Consider the following 19,964-nt stretch of genomic DNA (forward strand, 5'->3'; position numbering starts at 1 on the left):
CTAGGTGCAATCAGATTTCATCCACCGTTAGTCAATCAAATCAATCGAAAACAAAAGATAAAATACAATTATCTAGTTTCCCACAAACGGTACACGCTAGAGCTTCTCAATCCCAAAGAAGACTTTAAACTGAGCGGCCGTAAGAGATTTCACCTAATTAGGTTACTCTCCTCTCCGAATAGGCGGCTACACCAGTAACAACAACAAAAGAGGAAGTCTGTTGTTACGAAGGATTAGTTTGCTAGAAAGGCAAACTTCAAGTATTTATAGACAAGGAATTTTGGACACCAAGGAATTTCCAAAACCGAAAATATTCTCAAGATATTCATTAAAGCACAAATTCAGTTTTCATAATTCCTGGAAATGCTCTGTCCAAAAATAATGATCGGAATCTCTCGGAAAATCTAATTAGTAAATGCACATTACTAATTATGGAATTTCCCTACAAAATGAAATTAATAACCTTGATTAAAAAATTCTTAACTTACTTATGTTTCGATCCTGGGATTCTCTTCCCTTAGACGTTAAGGAATATCTTTGAACAATTAAAGAAATAAACATTCACATCACGTGTTCAAAGTATGTCGACATCCTTACTTTGTAAGTTCTCTTTCACACTTATAACATTGAAACCAATTGCCACACTTCCAAACAAGTTTATAATTGGTTCATCTGACTTTCAAGAACTATGTGATTGATCAAACTAACATTCAATCACAATCATGGGTTTAACGGTTCTACCAAAACAAGTTTCGGTTCTACCTCCTTGTGAGTATTGTGCATAGTCGCACTAGCTTTCCAAAATTTGGTTGACTAGGTACTAGGATCGGTTCCCCACATATATATGGTATCTAACTTATATGTGTTGCACATGTCCATAGGATCGGTTCCCTTTTGCCTAAAAACGTGTTGCACATGTCCATAGGATCGGTTCCCCTTTCTGCTATAAACCTTGTTGCACCCCATACAAGGATCGGTTCCCCTTTGTGATGTACTGCACCTCTTACTAGGATCGGTTCCCCTTTCCCATATTTAATCAGACAAAACACAAACACGATCATACCATCTCAGGTGATTACTTAAGATCGGTTTCACTAATAAAAGTCATACCAATACATAAGTCAGGCCCTTATGAATAGTTCTACCAAGAACACAAACAAGTTGTGAGCGGTTATACTCAATCACACATATTGGTTGTTCATAAGATATGCTATGAATAACAAAACCAATAACACCTGGTAATTTCCTTTCGGTTCACAAACAAGTTTATGAACTTACTTCCTTAGAACACATGTAAACATTGTTCCCTGGGATGAAATCCTCACCTCATACCCATACATAATCACAATAGCATTCAAATTATTATCGCGATGTCTTATCTACAAATTTTAATGGTTAAGCAATAAACCTCGTATTGTATTCCTTAATACTATGTTTATCTCGCATTTATGTTTTCAATATGCATGACTTGAAAGATACGTTAGGTAATGAAACATTTCAAGTCAAATATCACTAACCTCAAGTGGAAGGATGATTGTTGTCGTTGTAGCTCCTTGCTTCTTCACATCTTCAAGACTTCGCAATACTTGTAATGTCTCATATCCTAATACTTTCAAGCTAACCTATACGAAGTCGACTCTAGTACATAATCAAGCGACTCTTAACATGAGTTTTGATTCACTAAAATATGACAACCAAACTTGACATACCAACGCTTGGTGGGTTCAACCGAGCCATGCTCTAACAAAGACACTACAGACACTAGCCTACTCCAAGTTAACTTCAAACTGGAATGTAGTTGAGACCTAACCAATCTCACATTGATCAAGGTACAGTCGCGTTCCTTACGCCTCTAGAACCACGCCGGATTTCGCGTACTTGATTTTCTTAGCTGATCTCACCCACAACTAAGAGTAACTACGACCCAAAGTCGAAGACTTGATAAACCAATCTGTCTCACCCAGAAAAGTCTATTGAATAGATAAATTTGTCTCCCACAGATAAACCTATGAGTTTTGTCCCGTCTTTTGATAAATCAAGGTGAATAGGAACCAATTGATATACCAGATTTATATTCCCGAAGAACAACCTAGAAATATCAATCACCTCATAATAATCTTAATCCTATGGTAACGAAACAAGATATTGTGGAATCATAAACGATGAGACGAAGATGTTTGTGACTACTTTTTATCTTGCCTATCAGAGTTTAAATCTCGATCAAATCTTAGATAAGATAGTACTCAATCACGATAGAAAACAACAAGATCAGAACATGCAACTACAGAGAAAATAGTTGGGTCTGGCTTCACAATCCCAATGAAGTCTTCAAGTTGTTAACCTACAGGGTTTCGTGAAAAACCTAAGGTTAAAGGAGAATCGACTCTAGTCGCAACTAGTATCACACAAGAGGTGTGGGGATTAAGTTTCCCAGTTGCTAGAGTTCTCCTTTATATAGTCTTCAAATCAGGGTTTCCAATCAATGCTACCTTGGTAACAAAGAATTCAATATTCACCGTTAGATGAAAACCTGATTAGACTCAAGCTAATATCTTTCAACCGATAGATCAAACTTAGCTTGTTATATACAAATGAAAAGTGACTTCATTTAGATATGAGTAACCGTACCTAAACGTGTACACCTTGTTGGCTCAACAATAATTAACCGAAGTTAGCTATATGAACACTTTCATATCAACCTCATTCATCTTAACCATAACTAGTTCAAATGACTCAAATGAAACTAGTTATAGAGTTGTTCAATTGTTTATATTCTCATAGAAGTATACATGACACAATTGAAGCAAAATCGATTTTGATTCACTCGAATCAAGTCATGAACATTATAGCCATGGTTTGCAAAAGATTGCATTCCTTATTATATATAAATGTATAGTTCATGAACAAATTGATTTTAGAACTTAACTTACTCAGGTATGCATACGTGTACGCATACCTAAGTACCAGACTAAGTTTGGGTTTGCCAATATGCGAACGGGTACGCATACCTTCCAAAATCAACAGAAATTCCCGGACCTGAACCTCACGCCAATACGTGTACAAGGTTCCCGGACTTTCACTAAACCAACCAGTACGTATACGGGTATGCATACTATGGTTCCCGGACTTGGATTACATATATGAAAGTACGCATACTCTGCTTATATCCAATTGTTCTAAACTCCATTTCAATCATTGAAACATTCCCGGAAGACGAAAATAACCGTCTCACACAAACTATTAGCTTCAAAGCAATTTTCAAGTGATCGAATGATAATTACGAAACATTCTGAGTCTACATCGAGTGACCGTCTCCCACAAATCATGTAAGATGTTACAAGGCAATTTTCACATGATCATCTTTTGACTTGAAATAAGAATATAAGATGAACTTGGTTAAAGCGAAAGCTTACCAACACATATTTCTAAGCGAGTTAAACTCAACTCAAAATATCAAATGTGCATAATTGAAGTCTATATAGCTATACGACTTTTGTCTCAAATAGGAGATAGAGTAGATAGACTTTTGAGTGATAGATGAGTTCAAGTCTCCACATACTTTTTTTTGATGAAGTTCCACAAGCTCCCCTTAGTAGTTATTCGTCTTCAATCGATGAACGCCGTGAAGTCTAATGCTCGACTACACTTTCTATCCTAATCCGAGACTTAGCTATAAGTAGACTAGAAATCAAGACTTATAGTTTTGGAAACTAAACTTGACAAACAAGCTTGAGATAGGAACGCTTGCGAGTTCGACCGAGCAGTGCTCTAACAATCTCCCCCTTTGTCAATTTTGGTGACAAAACTATCAATACATATGGATTACAAAATAAATAAATTTTGTAGCTCTCAATCCAAATGTTTGATTTCCTTGGTTCTTCAACATTACTCAAAATCTTCGTCACTTCCAAGTACTCCAGTGATTCTGAACGTGTTCAACTCAGCATCATCGTTGTTGAAGATCCGTAGCTATAACAATGAGAAAAAATTTGCTCTCAATCATTGTTATACAGTGTCATAGTATTATTACACAACATCAAAGTCCAATTGTATCACAACTTTGACAACAATACTATGATGATATGTATCACTTCCCCTTAGTCAATACTTCATCTCACATGAAAACCACTCCCCCTTACATAATGATCCGTAAACCATATGTATTTGTAGTGTGAACTACACATTAATTCTCCCCCTTTTTGTTAATATAAATTGGCAAAAGTACAAAAACTAGTGGGATCCTAATGAAATTTCCATAGAGATACTTCATGACCAAAAGAGAACATATCAACTTTGTTTCGATGATTTCACATAGCCGAAACTAGTGTATTCATCAAGGAGTTTATAAAAATACAAGAAAACTCCTACAATATTTCACAGCCGCACTCCCCACAAAGATTTGGCAATTAAGCACAAGTTTTTAGTGCAACATCCCTAACAGTTCGTGTACTGAATCATGGAGAGCTATTTATAAACTTTGATTTCCATGTCTACGCCAACCTTAATTCACCCATGCTGAAATAGAAAACATTGCACAACTCCTGAAAGTTGTTGTTTTCGACATTGCAATCAATAAAAATGTGATCCTCAACCATCGCCTATCAATGGATCATGATGAATTATCTCCAGGGCTTGCTCTAGTTATTTCCCCCCGGCTACGATGTGGTCGGGCCACGTCCATTTTGTATATGACCCCTCTTCATTTTCTGACACCTATTTAACTAAAAAACCTGCCCCCTCCAAATCCCCTTAACTGATTCATTTTTATAAAAAGAAAAAAGAAAAACAGTTAGGTAACAAAATGTTTTCTATTTTTTTTTTTACCTTATGCGACGTGTCATCATTTAAGGAGGAGCCACATACTTGAAATATATGGCCCGACCACATCGTAGCCACACCCGTTCTTGGCTTGTGTTTGTCGAGCACCAGTGCACCACTCTTTAGCAAATGCTGGCGCCTCGCACAGCATTAGATAGTCAAGATTCAAGAGTCAAACTTGAAAAGGGTTTTAGACATTTAAGCCGAAAGAAAAATCGCCGAGTACTTGCAGACACTAAAACCCTAAACAGCTAAACCTAATAATCCAGAGTTGAATAGAGAACGTCTCTTTCTTCCTTGTCTTCTCTCTGCAATAGTTTTATCTTCTTCTAACTTTGCATTTTGATTCTTCGTGTCTGGTTGTAGTTCGAATTCTCAAATAAGCGTGTTTCAATGGGGAAAAAGATTGGGAAAAAACAAGGTTTTGTCCCTCCTCCTAAGGCGGTGGATATACCAGAAGATGAAATCTATTTCTCAGACGAGGATGTATCATTTTTCCAAGAAAATACAGGAGCTGCCAAGTTTATTAAATCCATTGATACTAATCTTCTGACCAAGTACATATCCTGAACCTCCCTTGTTTCTTGGACTGTTTTCTTTTGTGAATAAATTTCGTAGGGTTTAGGATTTTAGAAAGCAATACGATTTAGTTCGCGACAAGTGCCATAATCATTGCATATCTGGAACTTAAGTGGGAGCAATGTTTTCTTAAAAATCTTCAGTCATTGTTTTGTTGATTCGATAAATTATGAGTGGATATCAATTATCTTTGTTTACTTCTGTTGAAAATTTGATCTGATTGTAGATATTTATTTGTTTTCCTAGCGTTATTGAGCGAAATTATAAAAACAAAGTGGATAAAAAGAAAGAGGATAAAAAGAAAGAGGATGATATCGAGGATCGGTACGAGAGGGTTCATAAAAAAAGAATGTTGGAGAAACAAACAGAAGAAAATAAGCTTGAAGTAGATCGTGAAGATGCCCTTCCTATTAAAACCTTGGATGGAAAATTACTATACAGGACTGGTGAGTATTGTTAATTTGTTATCTGTCTCACTCTCTGCGATGTGTTTACTGATATATAAGTAATAATGCAGCTTCCAAGGAAGCTAAGAGACCTGCAAATGCAACAAAGGAAGATGAAGAAGGTTCAGCGGATGATAATGAAGATGGAGCAAATATAAGTGTCGTAAAGCTTACAAAGCCAGAAAGGAGAGCTAAGATGAAGAAGACTAGAAAAGAGGCAAAGAAGCAGCAAGGAAAGGAGATAGTTAATGCAGATGAGGTGGAAGTGGAAGTTGACCCTAAAGCTCAAGCACTGGTATTTTCTCTTTGTTATATATTTTTTGCTGAAATCCTCTTTAGATATATTGAAGATTTTTTCATTACTGAATGCTCATGATTGATGTGAAGTCCCTGAATAATGACAAAGAAATCATATCCATAGGAATTGAATCTTATTTATCAGGCCCTATGTTTATTCTTTCCCAAATCCCTGTCAGTTGGACAGAAATGAACGATGATTTATCAGCTAGGCCTATACTTCCCATGTATACTGATTCCTCAAGGTCTCGAACCTTAAACTGTATTACATTTTATTCCTCTTTTTACTGTAGATTAAGTTATTAGGTAATATAGTGTTCTCCTCTTCTTTTGTACATTATAACTATCCTAATTTGATGTACAATTATTTTTTAGTTACTATAGTTTGACTACAACTTTAGCAGCTCTTTAATCTCTTAATGATATTTTTCTGTCTTTAGGCTGAGGTGAAAGAAGAACTTTCAGCTAAAGAAGTTTTTACAAATAAGAAGATTAAACTGGCAGAGTTGGGAACGGCACTGTTTACTGATCCAGAGTCAAATATTAGATCCTTAAAAGAGATAGTGCAGCTTTCCAAGGATGAAAATCAAGAAATCGTTAAGCTTGGGCTCCTCTCCTTATTGGCTGTTTTCAAAGATATCATTCCTGGGTATTTTTTCATGCTTGACCACATTATATCAGTTCAGTACTCTTGATGTGGGGTAACTTATGATATTTTTAATTTGACTCTTCTTTCACCGCATGCAACAGTTACCGGATCAGACTTCCCACCGAAAAGGAGCTGGAGATGAATGTTTCGAAGGAAGTAAAGAAAATGCGATTCTATGAATCCACACTGTTGACCTCTTATAAGGTTTGAGTTTTATTATGGCATGATTTTTTTCCAGTAAGAAATATGTCATGACATCAACCAGGAGTCTAGTATCCCTGTGGAATACATTGTTACATTAGTGAGTAAAAGATTCTCAATCTCATTCATTCCCAAAAATCTAGTTTGGTTACGTAGTAAGTTATTCTTTTCACTTATTCATTGATTTCAAGTGAGGTCCAAAACCTGGTGATACACTTTTTATGATTGCTGTAATCCCATGTCAACATGCGCAATTAGTATTATAAAGGTCTAATAGTTATGGAAGGAATAGTAAAATCATTTTAGTAGCTGTTTAAATCTCGACTACATTCACTAGAAGGGAGTTTAGGGTCCTGCCATTTCAGTTTTGGTGTGAGGCAGGTTGGCTGAGACGTTTGCTCCTCTGCTGAGTCTGTGGAGAAACAGCAAGGTTTAACCCCTACAGGGCTCTGCGATCTTGTTTTATGGATTTTAACCTTGACCATACTTTCAAACGGCAATGAATTCCTTAACGGATAGTCAGTTATAGTTGCTTCCAATCATATGTTCTATGTGATCTGCTATTCTATATGTACTGCTCAACATATTCACGGTTTTTCCTGCTGGATTTTTATGATGTATTATATTTTAATAGGCTAGGTCTTATAACTAATTTTTCTTATTTGTATTCGGTAGGTGTACCTTCAGAGACTAATAGCCTTACAGAAGCAATCATCCTTCAAACATGTTGCTGTACGTTGCATGTGTTCTTTGCTGGACGCAGTTCCTCATTTCAATTTCCGCGAGAATTTGCTAACTGCTGTCGTCAATAACATGAGCTCCCCAGATGATGTCCTAAGGTTAAGGTTAAAAAGGAGCATTATGCTTTTCTCATTTAGGCTTCACTGAGATTTATGTCTCTCTTTTCAATTGTCGTTGCTCAGTTGTCATGTACTGTTTAGAAGGTAATCGTCCTGGGTAAGGTTTATTTTTATGAAGATGCTTCAATTGGTCACAGGAAACTTTGCTGTACAGCTATAAAGTCACTATTTCTTAATGAGGGCAAACATGGTGGTGAAGCAACTGTGGAGGCTGTTCATTTGGTTGCAAATCTTGTAAAATTGCACGAGTGTCGGCTGCATCCTGATACCATTGAGGTATAATGTTATCTTCTTCCTATAGATGTGCTTCCTTTGAACATATCCTTTTGCTTGGCCTTTTAAGTGAATTGGTGTTTTTGTCCACAATGCTGCTGCAATAACAATCTGGGTTACTCATAAAAAAACACATGTTTTAAGTTGTCAATTAAAGCCCACATGTATTAAACTGTATCATACTTTAGTTCGCCGGTGGAGAGAAGGAACATAGAAAATGATTATACAATAACATTCAAAAAAAAGATACGTGCTTTGTAGAATCACGGATGATCTAAGTTCTGCCAAATGAACTCATACACCAGCATCCTTTGACTTGGAATATCGTCAACCGACAAGAGGTCCATAGTTTTATAGAGAAATTATTGCTTGATTAAGTATATATTGTACTAAATTACCCAACCAATTGTGAAAAGATGTGTAGGTGTACTTAAAATTAAGATGTTTTAGTTGCATCTGATTTTGGATTTTTTGTTAAAATGATTGTGACCACAATTTTGAATAAATTGAAAGGCACATTACTTTAAGAAATGCTGCAAGACATTCAGATCATCTGACTATATGCGGGGGTCTGGGGCTAAACAAAGTTGGAAAATAATGATAAGGAAGTTTTTAAGTAACATAGACTAAAAAGAAGAAAAATCAATTTCCCCAGCTCTTCAAAAATCTCTGCTTTTGGCCATTTGAGTTAAGCTTAAACTACTCTCTGTTTTTGGCCATTTGACTTACTCTTAAACTAATTTGTTACCTCTGCACATTTGTTCAGATTTTTCTTTCATTAGCTTTTTCTGAGGATATTGGGAAGGCTGATATGTCAAAAGGAGAGAAAAAGATTGGAAAAAAAGAAAAAAGGAGAATGAAAAAAGCTGAAGAGTCGAACAAACCACAAAAAGAGAACAACAAAAAGAGAAGCAGGCAAGATTTGAAGACAAAGACTAGAGATGAGGTTCTTTCATCTACGACAACCATCCTTTTGCTTATGTCGAAATCCATCCATCTTATTCAATAACAAGGTTTTGGTTGTTTCTCCCAGGTTGATGCCGATTTGAAAGCTGTGACCTTTGCTCCAGATGTGATGGAGCGAAGAAGAATGCAATCAGATACTCTTACTGCCGTATTTCAAACATACTTTCGCATCTTGAAGCATACCACAGAGACAAGTTCAACCAGGTATATGCTTGCCATTTTTCAGATTTCTGCCTCCCACAATCCCACAAACACGTGTTTTGCTGAAATGTTCTCGCTGGTGCCATGGCACGTTATGCTTTGCACTGATCTTGTTAGAAGTCTAGATTGCAACATCATTGTAGGAGAGGAATGTTGACGGGGTCCTGCGTTGAACTGTGAGAGCTCTCATGACATATAAATTGGGAGTCAGTTGAGCTCCTTGTTTAATCATCCTAAAGACATACCACCAAACATATTCTCCAGAATCTTCTCATTGTATAGACCCGTATAGCAAAACATGTCTATATAATGTCAGCATGCAGTGGAGTCATCCTCATTCTTTCTTTTTTCTTGTAATTCTTGTCTCTTAGTATGGTCTCCTAATCTGTTCTGTTTCTTTCAGGACTGCTATGAGTACACGTTCTTCATTTGGTGGATTTGGGGAATACCCGTTACTTGCTCCGTGCTTGAATGGGTTGGGGAAGTTCTCTCATCTTATCGACTTAGATTATATGGGTGATCTTATGAATTCCCTCAAAAAACTTGCCAGTGGTGGTACCGACCTGGACGCTACTTACGAAAATGGTTTAACTGTCTCTGAACGTCTCCGATGTTGCATTGTGGCCTTTAAAGTGATGAGAAGCAATTTAGATGCTTTAAACGTGGATCTGCATGAGTTCTTTATTCAGCTTTACAACCTGATGCTTGAGTACAGACCAGACAGGTTGGTATCCCGAACTCCGTGTTGTCACAAATTAACCGTAAAGTGCCAACTACTATACTTGATCTATCTAAACTGGTGTGTTTTTTTAACAATTTGATGATATGGGCTTAGGACACCCTGTTGAACCTTTTTTAAGTTTTTCACAGAAATTATCAGCATTTTCTTTACTCCATTATTTTGGTGAATAAATCTTTCTGTTTAATATAAGCAGAGATCAGGGAGAAGTGCTGGCCGAAGCTATGAAGACGATGTTATGTGAAGGACGACAACATGATATGCAAAGGGCAGCTGCATTCATAAAACGGCTCGCGTCATTCTCGTTAGGCTCTGGATCTGCACAGGCCATGGCAGGTATATTTTGCCTGTCAATTAAACACAACATGCATATGTTGGGTGTATCTTTTTTTAATCTCTTATATGATCAGTTATCATTTAACTTCTCATAACTGTTTATAGCTTTAGTCACACTGAGGGATCTACTTCAAAAGAATATCAAATGTCGGAATCTGTTAGAGAATGATGCTGGTGGTGGTTCCCTTTCAGGTTCAGTTGCGGTAAGCTTTTTACTTTTGGTCTTCTCTTCAAACATTCTACTTTTACAACTTAAAGATTTGATTTAGCAAAGTCAGGGAGTTATTTTATGGACAATTTACTTTTGGTTAAGCTAAGTCAGGCGCGTTATTTTATGGACCACTGAAATCGTTCTTAGATTTTACTGACCAAGTATTACATTTTCTTTTTCTAATATATTTACTGACCAACAACCCGTATTATTATTTTATGGTCTAAAGAGAATTATTTAATCATTCTCATATTCGCGGTAAATTCAAGCAACTTTCGATGATAGGCTAGGCTAGTAAGTAGATCGTAAGGACAAAAAAACCATTTGATCTTTCACCACGTATACAAGGAGCTGTGGGGGAATATCCTATATGTATATACAATTTTGAAATTTCATATAATGCATTCTTCATCTTATATAATAGAACTCAAACTTGGATATAAAGCTGTTTCTGTAATTTTTTTTGTTTGCAGAAATTTCAACCATATGCATCGGACCCGAACCAAAGTGGTGCGCTCGCATCTGTTCTCTGGGATCTAAGTCTATTAAGCAATCATTACCATCCTAAAATATCAACAGTGGCATCCAGCATCTCAAGCTTGTCTGCTGATCCAAATCAAGTTTATCTCTACACCACCACCCCTCAACAAGCTTTTAAAGACTTATCGATCGAGCATGAATCTTTCAACCCTAAGGGTACTCTCGGGACAGCTAGTCGAAAAAGGAGGAAGTTAAGTGAATCTTCTATATCAGGAAGTACCAGCCTTCAGCCAATTCAAAATGTAGAAAATCTCATAGACGAAGAAGATACGAACAGTAAACTATCCCAGCATTTTAATGTGCTCCAAGACATCACAGAAAATGAGAAACTGAGGAAAGATATAAAAAGCACGATTTCCTCACTAAGAGTGCGTGTAGAGTACAAGAAGCAGAAGAAGAAAAACAAAGGTTCAAAGAAAAGTCAAGATGGTTCAAAGAAGAAAAAGGGACAGATTAAAATTGCTTGATGTATTCATTTCTGGACTAAGGTCGTTTACAGATTCTTTCTACCACATGCAAAGTTGTGGTGGAATCAATTGTCATCTTTTTATTGGTGTCACAGAACCAGTACTGTTTTGATTTGTAATTAAAATTTCCAGTGACCTGTTTTAATACCCAGCATTTTTGTGCAGCTTCTGAAAGTAGGTAGGTAAGTTAAAGCACAGTATGCCACATTACATTGGGAGAGAGTCTCTTTACAACGACAGACGCAGTTGTGTGCCCTATTTGCAGGAGGAGTTCATAAAATGAACAATATTAAGAATATTGACATGTATATGATCAAACGAACAGTTTGAAATCTTGTTTTCCAAATAGCCTATAAAAATAAGAGAATGGTTGGCTATACAGAACCTAGTGCTGCCATTATGCCGTGAAATAATCCTCTGTGGTATGGTAGAGTGGTGCCGGTGATGGGCAGCTGCATCAGGTAAGCTAGCGAACATTGCAAAGTTTCAATGAAACACCGAGTAGGATCCTCTGGATGACAACCGTTACATATTAGGTTATGATCAACCGCTACATATGAAGGAGCTTGCTTGCTCACAAATCAATAGAATTGCTTCTAATTGCTGAAAGTTGAAAAACTGTCATAGAAGAGAGACATTCCACGTATTGGTATCGGTAGCTGGATGCCGTTGTGAGTACTCCAAGTTGACACTTCTGGTGATTTTTCTCCTGTGAGGAAATAGAACTGTGCTGATTTGGAATCCAGTTGTGAGTCCATATGTTGTAAGAACCATCCCCTACCATCTCTGTACCACTTGTGTTGCTTTGGCATATCCATGTACCTTGTGTCATAGAGGGAGCTTGAAGAAGATCATGATATCGGAAATATTTACTCCTACAGTTCAAAAACAAAAGATATACTTATCTTCAGTACATAGAGTATCTAGGCTATATCGGGATTTTTTGTACTCGTTTTATTCACTCACCATCTCTGGCAGTGAACTTGGGGATACAACAAATAGTTAAATTATTTATGGCAGTGACCTTGGATATCTTCTCTTGTCACTCAGCAGTACCACTAAATTGTGACAGTAACCTTGGATACTGCTGTCAGAGTCAGCAGTATCCTCATCTTCTCATCCATCTTTCATGTTTCTAATTCTAACTAACTGCATCCCGTGGCCAACTTTTGAACTTCATATGTTATCCAACCGAAGAGGCTACCACTTGACATATGCTGTCCTGGCAAGAAAGGTACCGCTTCAAGAAGGATTGCAGGAGGTGCTGGAATATTTAGAGCGGGATGATGAAATCACCAAAATTGCTTTTCTTTTGTATTACTGAGAATCTATGTGTGAATTAGGAAATTAAGAAGTGTCATCACAAACATGAAAACAAAGAAAGTTACCTATTGGTAACTTAAATAATTAGTGATTACCACAATACTGAAACAATCAACCAATATCAAATCTTAGCATACATAGTTTGGGTAAAGAATTATTCCCCTCTCATTTTTTAGTACATACGTCGAATTTGAATTCAGTCACTAACTTGTGCGTCTCAGTAAGAGATGTCCTTCGTCTCAAAATATCCCTCAGCTTTAAATATGGTGAAACAAGTATACATATTATAACAACATCTCTTGATATCTTCTCCTACTTGAGCTAAAAAAGCACCTTTATGCGTGCGGGTGTGATGTGATATGAATGACAACATACCAAGCAATATCACAGATTCACAAACTGTCTGTATATTTACACTTGTTCAAAATTGTTGATGTATATCCTTTTACAAAACTTTCTTTTTCCTGTATGAATGTGTAAAACATAAGGCTTGGTGCTTAATGATGATATTGTATCATAAGTTTTAAGTATTGAGTGACCAGTCGTATCTGAGGTAAACAATACTAATCGGACCTTCATCGTTCAAGAGATGTGCCAAAGGTCCGGCTTTAGTTGGATCCAAATACTCAATCACCCATTTTAGCAAGTCTCTCTCTTGCCCAAAGTCCACAAGGAACCTGCAAATGAACAAGATGACAAAAGTTAAATCTCGAGACTACTTAAGATAGAATCAGAAACCAATGAAAACTTAACTTTGAAACATAGAAAGTGGAAAACAGGGTTAACCCACACTTACCACTTGATGATTCCCGAGAGATATACCGTCCTTTTCTCGACATCAACCACTAATGCATCCCCTAGAAAGAACTCCCTAGCAGCTGCTCTTAACTCTGCTTCAATTATTTGACCGGAGAAAAATCTTACCTTAGGACTCGACCGTGTTCCATTGCATAATCCAAAATGAATTAAAGGGTTGACTGATGGAAGAGCCACCTAAAAATTTCCAACAAAATTGTAATTATAATTAAGTTTTTTGTTTCAGATGAATTTCAGTTGAGATTAATTTTGACTCGTATGTCTTGTTTATACGTGCTGAAGAAACATAAAATGCACTTAGTAAGGAGAAATGAGATTTCTTCTACCTCTAAGCGCTTATCTCCAGAGCCAAAGGGTTTGGTCCAAGAGAGAGGTTGTCTTCTATTAGAGCGGAGGATTCCATTTTTGATGATATTAAGAGAATAGGGATAGCCTCCAATTATATACTGAAAATCACCATAAAAGGCTTTTCTGTCAATAACTCCTTCTGGACAACCAACTCTTGCTACTGCATGAATTACCATGCTGTTGTACAGGTTCATAAAAAATGTCAATTTCTCATCGTTAGTGAGCTTTAGGATGTCGACACGCTGCAGATCTTTCGTCAAATTTACGTATCTGCGGTCATGCAAAATCATATATCATTTATTGAGTAAATTCCAACAGAAAAAGCAAAATGATGAACAATTTAATGATGCAGAGATCCCCTGGAACAATTGGTGCATTTTTTAGTTTTAGTACCATAGTTTCGTATTGAAAGATATGGCAGCTGAAAAGGTGCACAACAAAATGGTTCAACATATTATGTGCCGTAACATGCAATTTGCAATTATGTGCGAAGGATTGCTATCTGTATAGATTGCTCTATTGCAATTGTGTACGAATTTGCAATCATGGTATCTAATTCGTCTCTTGATATTTTCTTTTTAAGTTTTGAGGCATACCTTCGGAATTCCTCACTGTTCCTGATGCCTGTATAATCCAAGTGACGCCTGTCTTCAGATGCATATGATTCAAGAATGGCAAACATTAACTTAGTGAGCTTATCACCCACTTCAATGGCAGTCTTCGGCTCACAATCGTTTGTAGATCCTCTAAAATTAAAGGATTTGGGGATGAACTCCTCATGCTCAAGAAACCGATAAAAATGATTTCCATCTTCAAAATCATTCTGCCTGGCATTAGTTAAGAAAACAACCAAATTAAAGCATAGCATCAGGTTCACAGGTTGTGTTGAGGATCTGTTGCGAATTTTAGATGACAGCCATTTAAAAATTCCATATGAGCAAGATAAATCATAGCTTTACAGTCAGAAGGAAGTTTTTCTTAATTTAAGTTTGAGTTCTTACCCAAACACATGGTGAATGAAGTGCTTCCTGGCCAGCTCCTTTCCAATTTCAACAGCCTACATTCACAGAAAAGTTATCACTTTTTCATCAGCCTGTTTGTGCCTACTTTACTGTTTCAATATCTGCAATGAGCTATTATATCTTACGGCTTCATTTTGGTGATTAACAAGATGTAGAATGAGTTTGCATTTTGTCATATAAATTAAACAAGAAAAATTTTGACTTCGGAAAGTTTTGCGGTTGTAGACATTCCTAAGAGTTATTTCTATTTTTCTAGGTACACTTTATGCATTATTCTTACTTTTGCCCCACCTGAGATAAAAATTCAAGCTTGGCCTCTGATACTTTAACCAGAGTCTAGAAAATGAATCCTGCCAAGTACATGTTGTCACGTAAACATCTGTTTATTAGTTATTTATCACATGAAAACAAAAGAAGTCTTAGCTAGTTGAGTTTGACAAAGGGTGTACTTAATGCGTAAATTGTGATTGTTATTGGATTTGAATGTGATGTATCCTCTTGAGACTATTGTTAATGGATGTAACAGTTCCTTCTAAATCGTCACCTTTCATTCACTTTTTTTGTTTTTTGGTCTTCCAGCTTGTTTCTAAGATTTTCATGAATTTGTTGAACAATACGCTGAACATTCGTAACATTATTCAAAATGTTCTTCAGATCAAGAAAGTGAATGAAAAGATGGGGAACGTTCAAGAAAAGTATGGACGCGGACCCTACTTTTTTTAAGTTTTGTACACCCTTATGTTGAGGCCAAGATTTTTGTCCGAACTTCAAACCAGTTATTAAAGATGGATTTAGCTTTGAGTGAGATATTCATGTTTTGGTCGTAGAAATTTAAGACATATATGTTTGTTTTTCAATAGGAAACTTTAATTTCTTTTTCAGTCCGTTAAGTAGTTTTATGTTAAGAGCTTCTCCAATGGCATGTGTGTGGAGATAAATGTCAACCTCCATCTAGGATACACATTCATTTTCTCTAAAATCATTCTCCAACCCGGATGTCATAAATCAATGTATGCACGACTTTAGGTAGAAAATGTCAAGGGAAATGTTTAGTTTCCCACATTCCTCTTGACATTGTCTACCATTCTAGTCAATTTTTTTAAATTAAAAATATATTTTATTTACTAAAATTAATTCTAATACAATAAATAATCATTTTTTGATCTAATAAAATCTTAAAATTACTAAACATAAAATTTACATTTAATAAGAAAATGATCACAGCCAACACCATTGGAGATGAATAACTTTTTTCACCTAAATTTAAGGAAATTTGGAATAAAAATGTCTTGTTTGTGTTGCCACATAGGAAATACATACAACAACCGTTGGAGAAGGTCTAAATCATAAAGTTTTAGAGAATTGGCTATAACTTATGTCATAATATAATCTAGTTTAGTTTACTTCATTAGTCACTTGTAAGTTCTTTATTGTCATTCTAAAACTTCATTGCCATTGTTTTGTTCTATGCATTGTTCATCAAGATCTCAAAAATGTAGTTAAAAATCCAATTCTTATTATTAGGCTATAAGTATCAATGTAAAAATATATGTACAACAAAAAATGGATGGAAACAGTCGCTGAAAAAAGCAAGTTTAAGAAAAAAATCAACAAATTGGAATCAAAAGAAACCGTCCTATTAACAAAAGTTTTAACTCACTAAAACTAGGGCTCATTTGATCCACACCCATTCACAAAAGTCACGAAGGGATATATCACATCAATAGGGACTTCAAGATGATAGTAAAAGGCTTAAAGGAATACACCACACTCGCATATCCGATAACATCAAATCACACGTTAATTCAGTTCAATAGTCTTCTAATTAATTCATTTTTTCGGAAAGCTATTCATCAAACATTAATGTTTTTACTTTTACCAAGGCCGAGAGTTGTCGAGCAAGTTTTACCAGATTGCATAAAAGATAATTTTCACAAGATTTACCGGGATCAAGAAAAACATCGGCCGGGAGATCAGCAGGTCATAAATAACTCCTCGGTTCTAATGAAAGTACAAACTATGCACCTATAACTCTTGTTTTGCCCATGGCTTACTAAGAAACTACTAGCGGTTTGGTGTTCCACCGATTGTTCCACCCATTAAACTTTACCCTAGTTTAGTTAGGCTAATCCCTATGGACTAGATTGGAGTGCTAGATTGGTCAAAAAGTATTGCAAATCAAAAAATAAGTGTTGGAAAAAAGTTAACAGTGATAGTTGATAGTTTTCTCTCCTACCAGTTGCTCGCAGTCCAACTATCAGCAAGATTGAAACGCTGAACCGTTCGGCGTTCAAAAAGTGGTCTAAACGCTGAACCGTTCAGCGCTGGGAGAAAATTTTCTGATCTAACGGCTGAGATTTAAAACGTCGAACAACGCCGAACGGTTCGGCGTTATATGGTGTTCCGCTGCTAATCTAACTGCTAGATTAGCCATCCCATAGGATTTAGGATGTTGCCCATGCTGACGTGGATGGCCAATCTGACAGCTAGATATCTAGCCCATTGGATTAAGCCTTATAATCTAATTAGGTATGCCGCAATCAAAATTCAAAATTAAAACAGATGCGACTCGCAATCAAAATCTAAATCCATATCCACGTGGTCCACTTTATGTGAAAGAGGATTCTGGCTGACTATGTCTTTATGCGACAAATAAATGAGTAATCAGAGTTAGACTAATTACCTAGCTAAAAACAAATCTTCCTAACAAAAATCAACAGTCATTTTAAACTTAAATGTAAGCCAAAGATACTCTGAAGCCAATAAAAAACAGTAAATAAAAAGTAAAATCGTACCTTTTTTCGTCCACAATCAAGCTGTTGAATCAGAGCTTCAACCATTTCAGAACCAGCGAAACAATTCTTGACGATTTTCAATCTCATTAATCGATCATGAATCGGCAATCTCTGTCTCAAAACCCTGATTATATCAATCATTTGATCCATTTTTTCTTCACCAAGATCATCATCAAATCCATAGACAGGAATTGAAGGTCCATTATCAGGACATCTTTTATCTAATAGTTCTTTCACTTTCTTCTCTAATTCAATCTCATTTCTTAATGAATTAATCGAAACTAATCCACCGATTAGTTTTTCGTTAAAAAATACCTGAGGAACTGAAGATTTTCCGGTTCTTTCAATCAATTCTTTTTCTCTTAGTGGATAAACATCAATACTAATCTCCACAAATCTCAATCCCTTTTCTCTGAAAAATGATCTAATAGCAGCACAATCTCTACAGTTTGATCTCGAAAAGAAACTTATTCTTCCTTTGAATTCGATTTCTCTGTTCAAAGTTGTATTATTGTTTTTCTGAACAATTACTTCGATTCCTGAGAGATGAATTTCAGTAACATCTGAAGATAAAGGATTCTCGCCGTTACTATTACCATGGTTGTTGTTGTTGTTATCTTTTAAACTTGAAATTCCTTTGTAAATAGCAGTTGAGAAACTATTACTTCGTTCCCGAAAGAACTTCCCGATTGTCGGCATCGAGAAATTGTTCGATAACGATTGTGATCTTTCCAGTCGACCTCCATTTTGTTCTTCTGGATTTGGTGGAGATTTGTGAAATCCTGGCGGAGCTTCTGGTTTTGGAAACTGTGATAATGGCCCGGTAATTACTTGTGTTTTACCATTAATCACAGAATCAGAATTTGAAACGGAATGATTTTCATTTTCATTTTTCATTTCCTGATTTTTTTCTTCGTCGATGACAATTTCTCTTTTTTCAATTTCAATATCAGAAAAATTTGAATCTCGTCCTAGTTCTTCTAATTTAACTTCGTCGTCGCATGTAGTTCCGGTATCGGAAGACATTCCATTCTGGCTTCTGCTATTTTCTGCAACAAAATCGGGAAAATAATTCGTTAATTAAGTTAGGGTTTTATGTGATGTCTTTTATTGAGAAACAGATATGTCTGACTTACGTTTGATTTCTGTTAATGAAGATTCCATTCTGTTGGTGTATCAAACAGACAGGATTTGGAAGAGTCAAAAGCAGAGGAGAAAAGAGGCTCCGAAATGAAGACGACAAATGTTTGAGCGAAGAAAACAATGGACGGGGAAGGATGGGGAGAGAGACAGAAATGGCGGAGAAATCGGGAGGATTTAAGGGAAGATTTGAACATTTGAAAATAGAAAGGAAAGAAGTGGTCAAAACCTCGTAGTGGAATCGCTCTAACTCTTCAAAGTCCCGGACCCTCCTAACTCCTTGGACACGTTCTCTTTACTGTGACCAAATTATGAATCACCAATCGTCCACTGCATCTTGGCATTTTCATCACTTTCACCCGATATGTGATATGTGATCGATAATTTAGTTCGGACGAGTTTTGAACTCATGTAATTGATATCGTCACCTAATGATTTTCCTCCGATATCGGGCACTTTCATTCGATTCTAAGAGATATTGTTTTCTTCTTGCAACCTTTGGGCATATACTCATGATCAAATCAGGGGATGGGAGCTTCAAACTTAACCCTGCCTTCTCAATACTCCGTATCATTTTTCTTATAAATAACAATAGTGACCGGGCTGATTCATATACCGTGTCTTTTTGTTGTTGTTGGGTTTTGGTTGGGTTAGACGTGCACCAAATTGCTGGTCGGCCTCGACTCACGTACTCCTAGTATTGGGATACTAATTAATTATTTAATCGTGGAGATTATGGGAAGTGAACCTGGATAACACAAGGTGCTTAGATTTTCAGTTGACCAACGACCTTATTAGTCAATGCAAATAGTGAAGTCACTGATTTCGCACCAATGTAAACGTTCACAAAGCTGGCAAAGGCTCATCCTGTGTGCTGTATGGGTAATTATGGTGCCTCAAGTAAAAAGATCCCGACTTTTTGTTTGAGCACTTTCTC

At 36.3% G+C, this 19,964-nt stretch overlaps 2 protein-coding genes and 1 long non-coding RNA gene across 5 annotated transcripts; 2 read left to right on the forward strand and 1 right to left on the reverse strand.

The window, feature by feature from the left end:
• The first annotated feature begins 5,022 nt into the window (after nt 1-5,022).
• On the forward strand, nt 5,023-11,747 carry LOC113298271 (nucleolar complex protein 3 homolog). 2 transcript variants are annotated; one of them, XM_026546969.1, is made up of 13 exons: nt 5,023-5,375; nt 5,644-5,843; nt 5,915-6,138; nt 6,581-6,789; nt 6,891-6,993; nt 7,666-7,835; nt 7,988-8,126; nt 8,890-9,069; nt 9,157-9,293; nt 9,694-10,014; nt 10,226-10,365; nt 10,471-10,568; nt 11,050-11,747. In XM_026546969.1, exons 1-13 carry the CDS (start codon nt 5,212-5,214, stop codon nt 11,581-11,583), a joined length of 2,619 nt encoding a protein of 872 aa, XP_026402754.1. In that variant the 5' UTR covers nt 5,023-5,211; the 3' UTR covers nt 11,584-11,747. The 2 variants fall into 2 exon arrangements, with proteins under 2 accessions (XP_026402754.1, XP_026402755.1); XM_026546970.1 differs by having other exon boundaries at nt 7,666-7,829.
• Nucleotides 11,748-12,952: 1,205 nt separating this feature from the next.
• Nucleotides 12,953-19,166, reverse strand: LOC113298272. The gene is made up of 7 exons (XM_026546971.1): nt 19,024-19,166; nt 17,888-18,936; nt 15,072-15,127; nt 14,667-14,897; nt 14,049-14,340; nt 13,703-13,899; nt 12,953-13,583 (listed from the first exon to the last, which is right to left on the reverse strand). Exons 1-7 carry the CDS (start codon nt 19,049-19,051, stop codon nt 13,430-13,432), a joined length of 2,007 nt encoding a protein of 668 aa, XP_026402756.1. The 5' UTR covers nt 19,052-19,166; the 3' UTR covers nt 12,953-13,429.
• LOC113298273 lies at nt 18,572-19,498 on the forward strand. Of its 2 annotated transcripts, none has more exons than XR_003334126.1 (2): nt 18,572-18,710; nt 19,072-19,498. It is a non-coding gene; the product is annotated as an uncharacterized LOC113298273 (long non-coding RNA). The 2 variants fall into 2 exon arrangements; XR_003334127.1 differs by having other exon boundaries at nt 18,576-18,710; nt 19,045-19,498.
• The last annotated feature ends 466 nt before the right edge of the window (nt 19,499-19,964 follow it).

The sequence above is a fragment of the Papaver somniferum genome, chromosome 7 (assembly GCF_003573695.1).
Source record: "Papaver somniferum cultivar HN1 chromosome 7, ASM357369v1, whole genome shotgun sequence".
NCBI classification, from domain to species: Eukaryota; Viridiplantae; Streptophyta; class Magnoliopsida; order Ranunculales; family Papaveraceae; genus Papaver; species Papaver somniferum.

What these genes read in the sequence shown, in the direction of transcription:
- LOC113298271 (XM_026546969.1), top strand. Translation starts at nt 5,212, where the DNA reads ATGGGGAAAAAGATTGGGAAAAAACAAGGTTTTGTCCCTCCTCCTAAG. An exon ending in ACCCTAAAGCTCAAGCACTG is followed by an intron (nt 6,139 to 6,580) that starts GTATTTTCTCTT and finishes TTCTGTCTTTAG; the next exon opens with GCTGAGGTGAAAGAAGAACT. An exon ending in CCCTTTCAGGTTCAGTTGCG is followed by an intron (nt 10,569 to 11,049) that starts GTAAGCTTTTTA and finishes TTTTGTTTGCAG; the next exon opens with AAATTTCAACCATATGCATC.
- LOC113298272 (XM_026546971.1), bottom strand. Translation starts at nt 19,051, where the DNA reads ATGGAATCTTCATTAACAGAAATCAAAC. An exon ending in TTGATTGTGGACGAAAAAAG is followed by an intron (nt 15,128 to 17,887) that starts GTACGATTTTAC and finishes CTGTGAATGTAG; the next exon opens with GCTGTTGAAATTGGAAAGGA. An exon ending in AACAGTGAGGAATTCCGAAG is followed by an intron (nt 14,341 to 14,666) that starts GTATGCCTCAAA and finishes GCATGACCGCAG; the next exon opens with ATACGTAAATTTGACGAAAG.